This window comes from Tachypleus tridentatus, chromosome 9 (genome assembly GCF_004210375.1).
Source record: "Tachypleus tridentatus isolate NWPU-2018 chromosome 9, ASM421037v1, whole genome shotgun sequence".
In the NCBI taxonomy this organism is placed as follows: domain Eukaryota; kingdom Metazoa; phylum Arthropoda; class Merostomata; order Xiphosura; family Limulidae; genus Tachypleus; species Tachypleus tridentatus.
This window is the reverse complement of record NC_134833.1, coordinates 93788762-93800365: the sequence shown is the minus strand read 5'-3', so window position 1 is coordinate 93800365 and position 11604 is coordinate 93788762. Positions and strand designations below refer to the sequence as shown.

General features: G+C 33.3%; 1 protein-coding gene across 2 annotated transcripts in view; it reads left to right on the top strand.

The window, feature by feature from the left end:
* The first annotated feature begins 1753 nt into the window (after positions 1-1753).
* Positions 1754-11604, top strand: part of LOC143225784 (ankyrin repeat and sterile alpha motif domain-containing protein 1B-like) — a 75768-nt gene continuing 65917 nt past the window's right edge. The window contains exon 1 of one of the 2 annotated variants that reach the window (XM_076455776.1): positions 1754-1999. In XM_076455776.1, the coding sequence (XP_076311891.1) occupies positions 1896-1999 (104 nt within the window). In that variant the 5' untranslated portion in view covers positions 1754-1895. The remainder of the gene's footprint in view (positions 2000-11604) is intronic. The other variant, XM_076455775.1, reaches the window with a different exon arrangement.

Below are 11604 nucleotides of genomic sequence, written 5' to 3'. Positions count from 1 at the left end.
GGTTAACTACACTGAGCACGTAGAACTAAAACAGTCATCATCAAAACTACTAAGAATAATCCTAAACTACTTCTCACGACAACAAAGTATAAAGGAAAGGGAACTAAAATACATAACAACAGTGCAGTAGCGAACAATTTTCCACTAGTTGCACAACTTTACAAAGGATTGTTGAAGCTTAAGCGTTTTGTTAAATTTTTGAACTTTTTCGAAAATAAATTCGAAGTTATCACTGCTACAAAAATGTGTTTGTTATTTTGAATTTAACCATTTTTCTTTATCTTAATTTAAGATGGTGAATTTGAAAATAAAAGTTTTCATAATACCACGCTGTCTTTAAATCCGCACCAAACGGAAATCCAATACAACAAAGTTCACGAGGCCAAAAAATCGAAGTCTTTCGTAAATACATAAAATTGAGATGGCATACTGTCTATTTATATGGTGAATTTTATTCTTTGTAAATATACATTCCTGTTAGCATTTAGATTTAGTGCAAGTGTTATGTGTGTATGTGTTTTTCTTATACCAAAGCCACATTGGGCTATCTATCAACTGAGTCTACTGGGAGGAATCGAGCCCCTGATTTTAGCGTTGTAAATCCATAGACGTACCGCTATACCAGCGGAGGACGCAAGTGTTATGACTTAAATAGCTTAAGTACAGCAAAATGTTATCGCAAGTTTATTTACGTAAATCTTTACGAATAATTCGTTTTGTAGCTCAGTTGTTGTGATTTTTCAGATGTTGTATTATTGCACCATGTCACTTAGAAGCTAGAACAAGTTTAGATTTTCCTCATTCTTTTAATTGAGTATTATTGCATGACATTGTGTGTGTAGAATCGTTTACGAAGTTTATAGAACCTGTCTCATTATACAAATTACATATTGTGATGTTTAATATAACAAATATTTCTCACTTTGACAGATGTAATTGTATTTGTATTCCATCTTAATAATAATCATCTTATTTGTTACAAAATACGCAGCTATATTTATAATAAAGGCCCAGCATGGCCAAGCGTGTTAATGCGTGCGACTCCCCGTTCGCATCCTCGTCGCGCCAAACATGCTCGCCCTTTCAGCCGTGGGGGCGTTATAATGTAACGGTCAATCCCACTATTTGTTGGTAAAAGAGTAGCCCAAGAGTTGGCGGTGGGTGGTGATGACTAGCTGCCTTCCCTCTAGTCTTACACTGCTAAATTAGGGACGGCTAGCACAGATAGCCCTCGAGTAGCTTTGTGCGAAATTCAAAAAGAAACAAAAACAATTTATAATAAAAAATGCGTGTAGTTTATATGTATGCAAATATACAAGTCACATATCCACGTGGGAACCTAAGTCACATCAAATTATATTTGCGATTGTTAGCCTTTCAACAAAATTATTATAATACACCTGGCTTTTTCGATAAGTTTTATTATCGCAACATAAAAAGCAGCATTGCCTGATCAACCAGAAATTATATCTGTACGGTCCAAGCATGGAAAACATAGTTTCATTGGCGAACAACGAATATTTCTACAGAGTTCGAATGAGTCAGCTATCGAATTATAATAATCGGTTTTCCAACAACAATAATTTAACAGACACTGAATACAGTCATTTCAAATAACCAGTGCTTGTTTACAGAAAACACTCTCAACAATACTTAGATCGTTTTCTCAGCAGCAGAGAGCGCTAGCTTTGTTACTTCAAGTTCGGTCGTGAGCAGGATCGCTCGGACGTGGTGCCGCCACTTTCGCCTGCAGCGTTCGACCGGATTTGGCGCTGATAAATTCAATATGGACGACCTATCCAGTACTAGCAGAACCTAAAAGTAAAAGATACCATTGTGAGATGTGAGGAGAGACATTTTATTCACGTCAGGCGCTTTTAGCGCTTCTTTTCGATATGGGAAAAGAGCAAGAGTTACTAGAGGCAGCAAGAAATGGAAATCTATCTGTTGTAGAAAGGATTTTAAACCAAAGAGCTAGAAAATCGGGACCACTTGCAAGGTTGGTTTAGTATTGAAAAAAAAAAAGCTAGTTCAAGCTTTGTGTGTTTCTGTGCAGCCGCCGTTATGGGAAGTAGTTGCAGACAGTGTATGTTGTAAACATAGAGCAGATTGTTTGTGGGATGTTAGAAAAATAAGACACAAACAAATCTTCTAATGCATAATAAGATTTTTAAATTTATATCTTTTTTATATTACAGGAAATATGTTTGTAATAAATTACTTTATATTGAATTAGAAACATGTTTAGAAAATGTGGCTTCGTGACGATGTTTCTCCTACTACGTTCTAGGTATATTTGGCTGACAAGTTAAATATCTTGTATAGTCTGATGCAGTTTTCTTACTGTCAAACTGGTATTATTAATCAGTTAGTTTTTGTTGTTGTTGTTGTTGATGTTTTTTGGGGTGGGGAAGCGGATTTTCTGTGAAAAGAGGAATTATTCATAAGTGGTTATCTCTTAAATCTGGTATTGTTGATGAGTGTAGGCTGTCAAACTCTATTGTTAATAATATATTTGTTATACTGGCAGTTTTCTGCCAAATTAAGTATTATTAATAGGTATAATATTGTCATGATTAACTACATTTTGTTAACAGGTGCCTTTTTTTGTCAAATTATGTACTGTAAAAAGGCGCAGCTTTTCTCACTGATACAGGTAATTTTCTGACAAATAAAGAATTATTGGTATGTGTCTACTATCAACATATATTGTTAAGATACGGTTCTCTGTAAAATTAAATATTGTTAATACTGTTGGTGTAGTGTAACTAGGTGCTTATTTTGTTATAAAAAATCAGTCTGGATTCAATAATGGATCGTTGTTCCTTTGTAATCTGTTAATTTTTTTTCCCCGAAATGTTGTCATAATCCAGATGACAAAGAGGATATAAACTTGATGTACTTATATTTTTAAAAAGTTTTTGATAAGGTGCCACACATATGACTAGCTAAGAAAATAACATTGGCAGGGTTTGTGGTAAAATATTAAATTAGATTGTAGGATGTTGGATAAGATTAATCAATACTTTATAATTAATGGAGTTCACTCAAAACGAACTCTTATTACTAGTGGAGTACCTCAGGGGTCAATACGTGGACTTGAGAGTACATTTTATGTCCGTGTGTGTTCATTAAAAGCAGATGAGATGAATCCGTTAATAACTACATCGATATTTACAATCCATAAAACATAATTATCCGTATTAAAGTGGTCAGAGTTGGTTTGACTTTTAATAAACTTGACTTAAAAAATGTTTAGCAAAAAGATATTCATAGTTACACAAATAGCAAAGGTGAAATATATTGAGGAAACAACTCTTTTACAGTTGGTAATATTTTGGACTGTTGATGAACTGAGGTAGCCCAAAATTGTTTGTTTGTTTGTTTTTGGATTTCGTGCAAAGCTACACAAGGACTATCTGCGCAGCCCAAAATTCCACTTGATAACAAATCAATTAGGTTTTTGGTAGTTTCAGCTTTTATTCGTGTTTGTCGTTAATGACTAAAAAGTTTCATTTAACTTTTAAACGAAATTATACGGAAATTGTAACTAAAACTGAGTAAATTATCAAAACAATAAATCGGGAAATGTACAAAGCTGAAGACGAATTAGGATGGAGGAGGGGATACTGTCCTTCAAGAGCGGGGAGTGTGTGTGTGTCCAATGTGCCGAAGCACATGACGTTTTTAAATGACACAGATTTTGAATTCTCTGCTCTTATAAGATATTTGAACCTATAACTTTTTAACGTGGTGATTTTACGAGCAATTACAAAGAAAAGAGAAATCCTGAATATATTAACGTACATCTTAACAAACGCCTCATGTGCGGCACTACTAGTCTAATGTTATTTCGTTTGCCATGATTGATGTGCTGTTTCTGAGTTTGGTGCGACTTTTTCATATCTAAAAGTAAATAAAAATTTTAATGGACAGCATGAATTAAATAAGATGTGCCAGTCATTGTTTGTCAACACTTTGTTACTTGAACAATATAAATAATTCACGAATCATGTTTCCTCTACTAGATGCTGTTGCTTGAAAATCTTCATGACAGTTATTAGCTGTCAAACTTTCATCAGCTAATTTCACAGTGAACAATTATTAAACTAACTACGTATCAAAGCGTCAAATCGATGCTCACTAAAGACTTATTGATTGTACTTATCAGATCTTCTCAGACGTTTGAAAGTTATGTTGTTACCATATTTCAAAACTATAGATGGATTGATAAATACATTAGTAAAGGAATATGAATAATTTATTAGATAGAGAGATAGATCTTGTGATTCGCTGCAGCAAAATAGTATTAATGTGTTTTTACCTCAGTTATTTTAAATTAGTTTGATATAAACTGTATATATTATTCATTTGTGCTTATTTTATGCAACTTTAAACGTACTTTGATATAAGGTTGTTGAATAATCGAAACAAGACTGTTTTCTGTTTGACAAGGGAGGCTAGAAAGGACATCCTTTACGGGTCGAAAGAGCCTTTGATGTTACTTAATTTATGTCATAAATAATCAGTTTAACATCTTGTAATAGTACGCATTATATACTTATATAGGATTAAGTAATAACACTGTTTAGAGGTACACCACATACCATTCTTCATAAATAAATAATATTTTTGATAGTATTTCGGTTATAATGTTATTAGTGTCAATACTTATGATAAACTGTGTTTTTAGTAATGAAATTACACATCAATCTACCTCAGAAGAAAATATCCATTTACAACTTGTTCTTGATTTATATTTACAGAAATAAAAACAGTAAATTATTCGTATTAATTACATCGATCAGTCCTACAGTATTACAACCACTAGAATATTCATATGAATCGTATTTGAGTTATCTATAGCTTTTGAACCAACAATATTTTGTTGCTCATTCCAAAGTGTTTTTATAGCGATAAATTTTAAATCCTTGCGCGTGTGGATATAATTTGTGCGTTCTACATGTCAACTCAATTATTTAAAACACGTTATATCTACTTATTCAAAATTGAGACAAATAGTTATATTTTGCTCCGAATGTTTACTTTTTTTTTAAGAAACCACCTACTAATTTATTTATATCCAGAGATCTCATTTACCTCTACGTATGTATTTTTATATACAAAACTTGTTGTTTTTCGAGCTTAGCAACTTTTACTTTACGAACCAGTTGCTTACTTCAATATTATGTTATTCTGAGTGACTTGTTCGGAAGCAAAATCGGTCCATGGCCTTAACTTCCTACTTAACTTTAATTAGGAAAAGTTGATTTAATTCATTTTACGAACGCTGGAATAATTGAGGCAGGAAGCGAAACTGACACTTGAATAAATATATTACAATCTCATATATTTTAAACATGTCATAAAGTGTTAGTTTATTGTGAAATAAAGACTGTATTCAGCGTTATGTTTATTAAAACTCCAGTTTTAAAATCGATATTTTCCAGCTTTTGCTGTCTAAATTACAAAATAACCGTATATGTAATTAAACTCAACATTACGTCTAGTTAATTTTTAGCAGTTTAGAAATTTTATAAGCCACTTCGGGTGAATTTAGTCAGTTTTTCTTCCACTGTTGTCATATATTGTAATTTTGTAGTTGTGTTTATCTGCTACTGGTATCCTATACACATGGATATCAATAGATTATTTGGACCTTCAAGGCTTCCATGGGACTCCGATCCTTAAGAGAATAAATATTTAAACCCACCCTTTATGATTTCCAGAAATAATCGATTCTCCCTCTTCTAGAGTGTTGTCTTCCACAACTCCGACTGTAGCCCCATCTGTAATTCATCTAATATGTCAGAAAAATAAAGCTGTCTTAACAAGAACCTCGCCTGCCATTTCCATATCTTAAACTTTTATTCTTTTGTTCTACTATCTTCAGAATACAGCAGAAATAAATAACAGACGTCCCACCCTCGTGGCACAGCGGCATGTTTGTGAACTTACAACGCTAGAAATTGGGTTTCGATACCTGTAGTATCGTACTATGACTTCACATAAAATTTGTCCTGCCCTCCTATAATATCCTTTACTATCACATATTAACGTTCAAATACATAGATAATCATATACTTATTAAAGATGTAATAATGTGACATTAGTTTGTTTATTGTCTCATAAAACACTGTTACGCGTTAGCCATTGACCTTTATACATGTGCTGTGAAATCATTGAAACGTCGTATATCAGCGTTCAGTACATAGTTATATTGTTATAATTGAGAAAATAATATGAAATTAGTTTGCTTTATTTCGGGATATGCGCTGAATGCCAAAAACATTTTTTTAACAATTTAATTTCAGTTTTGTTATGTCTCGAATTTTTATAGCTTTTATCGGTCTACACAGTTATTACTGTAACATTTCATTTACAGACACATTATCATTATATTAATATCTTAAACATAATTTTGTATTTTTTCAGACAATTTTGTTAAATAATTATCGTGTTTCGTGTTTAAGTTAATTATAACTGTAGAAAATATGATCTTTTATTGTCTACAACTGACAGTTTTACTGATTTTTTTCTATTGCAGATTGCCGAAAATCTTAGATTGTATAAGAAAATATCATTAAATACGAACTATAATGATTAGATGGTATCTATTTTTCATGAATACCATTCTTTTCTATTGAATGTTTCCAAACACACTCCTGATTTATTAAAGAAAATAATACATAATTAAAAGTATAATAATAAGATGGGATGCGTGTTTTATGAAAAAAAAATTTTTAATGTAACCAGGTTTTTTATTCGTTAGTTAACTGTACCGCATTGAACTCCAGAAAATTTTGTCATTTTAAACTTCACACAGTGTTTCAATTAAGGTCTAACTAGCAATTTGTATAGAAGTAATTACCTCTTTTGACTTGTAAGCACACACTAAAATTCTACGAGTTTTATTTATAGTAATATAACACTACCTTGATGGCTAAAGTTACTTATCTACTAGTTAATATCTCTTCCTCATGTGAGTCTCCGCTAGGACAGCTGTAAGCCTTCGGATTTACAATGCTAAAATAAGGGGGCTCGATTTCCCTCGGAGAACTAAGCAGATAGCCCGGTGTGGTTTTGCTAGAAGAAGAAACAAACAAACTTTCTTCATGTGAAGCGGTTTACAAATCTAGGTGTTTTCTATAATAGTTAATCATTCCGACTTGCTCCTTTTCTGCCCCCCGCTAGTACAGCGGTATGTCTCCGGATTTACAACGTTAAAATCAGGGGTCCGGTTCCCCTCGGTGGGCTGAGCAGATAGCCCTCTGTGGCTTTACTATAAGAAAAACATACAAACACACTGCTCCTTTTCTTATTTAAATATATTGCATAGTCACGTTTATAGGTATATTTGTATGTGTACAGTTGTCCAATAATATGCAAAACCGAGGTGATTATTTTGACAAGTGCTCGACATTCGTTAGTCAGTATGAGCTTAGACTTGCTTTCTTCTGTGCCGTTTCTTTCCAAACAGTAGCATCTTCATCTTATTTAGTAGCTATATCGTTTTGATGAACAAAGCATCATTATCTTATTCAGTCTAAAATTTTGATTATTATACTTATGTTTTCTTATGTGTTAAAAATCATCATACGGTATTTATGAATGTAATAATTATCCTTGTAAGTTTTTACAAAAATATAGAATACTGTACGTACATACGTTTATATCTGTTTGATTTAAAGCAAAGCCACATTAACCTGTCGGTTGTGCACATTATGGGGATTCAAACTCTGGATTTTTAGCGTTATAATCTCGTAAACGTACCGCTATTCCGCTGAGGGACGCAAAAATCAGTTTCTTTCTTCACTTTAAATTACAATGTCGTCAAAGACATTTTATGAAAATAGTGTTTCTGAGTTTTGATAAAGTAGTTTAAACATATACATTAGATTTGTTGTTGTTTGTCAAATGCAGTAATTGTATAGTTTAACCACACAAAGCTTTTAATATGTCTACGACAAAATGTGACTAAATAACAGCCTGAAACCATCAAGGCATAGACTCCGTTAGATTGTACATTTTGTGATTTTCCCTAATAGTATTGTCTGCTAATTCGTTAGGGTTTAAGGTAAAGGTGTAAGTGCTGTGTAAGCTTTCTCCAGTACATCTCCACAGATTACCAGTTTAGTTGAGACCGAGATTATGATGTCCAAGAAAGACAATGGAAATATTCTTCATAATCTTAAAACCAGTCACGAACAATACTAGAACATTGGGTAGTGAGTGGCATTGCTGTATTGGAACAACCCTTCACTCTGAGGATAAAAAGGAGTGCAAGCGGTGCACTTAATCCCTGAGGATACTCAAATATTTGCGGAATGTAATTCGACTATTCAAAGAAACCACGTAGCCAAGTCTTGTAATAAGAATGGATCAGGTAGTGTCCATCGGTTAGCTTTCACACTAAACCTAAGTGTTTTTTAGCCTTGGAGAAAAATCCGAAGTCAAAAGCCATTGAGATGCATTCTACATCATTACTCCACCTCCAGCAACTTGCATAGTGCAGGGTTTGTGCGGGCTTTAGAAAGTCTGGAAAATTTTGGGAAAATTAAGATTTACCTCAGGGTTTTGGAAAAGTCATGTAAAATGAATTTTTTCTCCTATTAGTGCTATAAATCAGTGTTCTCCACAATTTGTTTATTTAAACCATAGTTGGGGTACCCGTTTCCTTGACTGAAGTTATGTAAATTCATGATTAATGAAAGGTTATCTTAGGACATGAAAAGTTTCTTCCCTTATATGTAATTGAAAAAAATGCAAAAATATACAATACAGAATTGAAAATTTGTATGTATTCCTGCATGAATACAGTAAACGTCCATATCCTACGATGTAGCTACATAGACATACAACAGACAACAGAAAGTGCTATTATATTTATCGGGTCATCCCTTAAGAAACGTCCGATTTTAGAATCAGAAGAAAGACAAGATTTCAAACAATTTTAATGTTTTTTAATCAATAATGTTCCATTATTATTAATTACTTTCTGTCAACGATTCACAAGCTTCTGAATGCCATTTCTGTAAAATTATTGGGGTTTGGAGGAAAAGAATGTAGAGAGGGTAGTTTTGACATCTTCATGTTTTTCAAGCTCTTTTCCATCAAGGTAGTTCTGCAGACTATGGAATAGACAATAATCAGATGGGACAAGGTCTGGAGAATAAGGAGGACATGGAAGTTTTTCTAAGTCTAGTTCTTAAATCTTTGTAGATGTGATCCTTGCTGTATGGAGACGTGCGTTATCCTGGTGTAACACAACACCTTTACAATTGATAAAAGTAGATTGATAGAGATTTTGTAGGTCCTAGAGACGATTATTAGCTGGCACAGTTAGTAAAACTATGGAAACGTAAATAATTTGTTCAAAAATATGTTTCCAGATATTAAAATTGTACTCAAATTCTCTTGTGGAGAGAAAAAAATATGCATATGTGAATTGTTTTGGACTGGCCCCTTATATCAAGTCAAATTTGTATAAAAAGGTTCGAATATATACAGATTTTGTTCTCTTGTACGGCGACTCTTTATATGGTGAAAAACTAAAAGGACCAACTTAAAATGTATATTTAGTACTTTGACTTAGAAAAGATGTGATGACTATATTCCTTGATTCTGCATTCCTCGTCCACACACATTTTTTTTTACCACTAACAAAACTTAATTTTAGCCATCTTTCGCAAATAGGAATGGATGACCCAAATTCTCACTGGTCGTTCTATGAAAAATTAGAATCAGAATTAAAAACTACAAATGAACACTGGGTCTTATGATCTCCACATAGTCTATAGAGCACTTCGTACTGCTTTCACTGCTTTATTCTGATTAAAATTTAGGAGCAGCACTTAAATCAATCTACCATCTTTCAACGATTCTCCAGGCAGACAGGTAGACTTTGAAAAAAATACTAGATCTCAAACGTATGCATTGAAATTTTGTTTCATCCAAGGCGGAGAGAATGCACCTATTGCACAAAGGACAACTAAAATTAATCCGAATTCCGAAACCTAGATTCAAACAGCTGAAGCCAAATTCTTGTTATATATATGTTTCGATATATGAAGTACTCTGTCCATGTCTAACGATATATCAGATTGGCCACCCTGTACTGCCTTTTGTCAGCTCTAATCTTGAGTCTATGATCAGAATCTTCTGAGAAGTGATGTTAAATACAATTTGCTCTCCAACTTAGACACTGAAAACTGAATTGAGCAACACAGAAAATATCAAATTGGCTAAACATGTCGAAATCGGTCTGATTTTGAGCAACAGAAAATATCAAAGTATTGATTGCCACAGAGAAAAGAACATTTCCAAGGGATGATCTTGCTTTTGTTTGTTTGTTTAGAGTTAAGCATAAAGCTACACAATGGGCTATCTGTGCTCTGTGCACCACGGTTGTCGAAATTCACTTTTTAGTGGTGTGAGTCTGCTTTGCCACTGGCGCACAAGCTTGCATTTTGCGATAAGTGTTTGTCTGTTTTGATCTGTTTAATTGAGAAATTGCTTGTGAAGCGTCCGTTGAAATTTTCATTTACTTATAATATTATTTGTTTTTCTTTTAAAATTGTCTCAAATGCAATGGATGGTAAGGGACAGTGTGTATTGTTTACTCTTGTCAATTTAAAACGTCTCAAAGCAGAAAAGTGTGAACCCTTAATCAGACAGTGTGACTTGTTTTCATCTCAGGTTGTGAAGTCAAATTCTCGCATCTTCAAGGATTTTGACCTCAAACCCGAAAGGTTTGGCTGCTTTTTCTTCAAATACATGAACTAACGTATACCCAAACTGATGAAACAATCAATCACACATTAACAGTTTGTACAATCTGAAGGAATAGCACAAAAGAGGTCAGTATAGAAAACTGTTGAAACAGATATGTGTCTTTGGACTTTCCACATTTGATGTGATGAGGATTTGAATCCGCGACTCTCAAATTATAACTCGAACGCCCTAACCACCTGGTCATGCCGGTCCTTCTTATTGGTCACCTATAAGATGAATTTACTAAAACCTAATGTGTAAGTTAAAACATAAGTGTTATTACATAAAAATAAAACTTGTATTTTCTCACCCAGTCAGAAGAAAAAGGCATCAGTAAACTTACCAAACCCACCATCTTGAACATTTTACTGTTAAAACGCGCACCCAGTTAGACAGGTGACAAATAATAATAACTCGATCCTCATGGGATGTTTGTATTCTAGTTTTATTCGTCTTTTTCTTGTAACTCCACCTCCCAGTGACGCAATGGTGTTTCTGCGGATTTATAACATTAGAAACCGGATTTCGATATCTGTAGTGGGTAGAACACAAATAAGCCTTCACTTAGCTCCGTGTCTAACTACCAACTTCCTATCCTTTGTAATCGATGTGCTTAATTGAACCTTACGCTTAATGAAAAGCTATGCTGTAACATTACTGAATAAAATATTGAAGTAAGATTTTTTTTCTATATTGTGTATAAATATTTATCATTGTTAAAGTATTCAAGATATTTAGTTTGAAACAATCGATTCACAAGTCTGTGGAAGAACCTCCTTTTTTTATTGGATCTACAAAACAAAGGTTCTCAGTTTACAGGAAAAATTACTG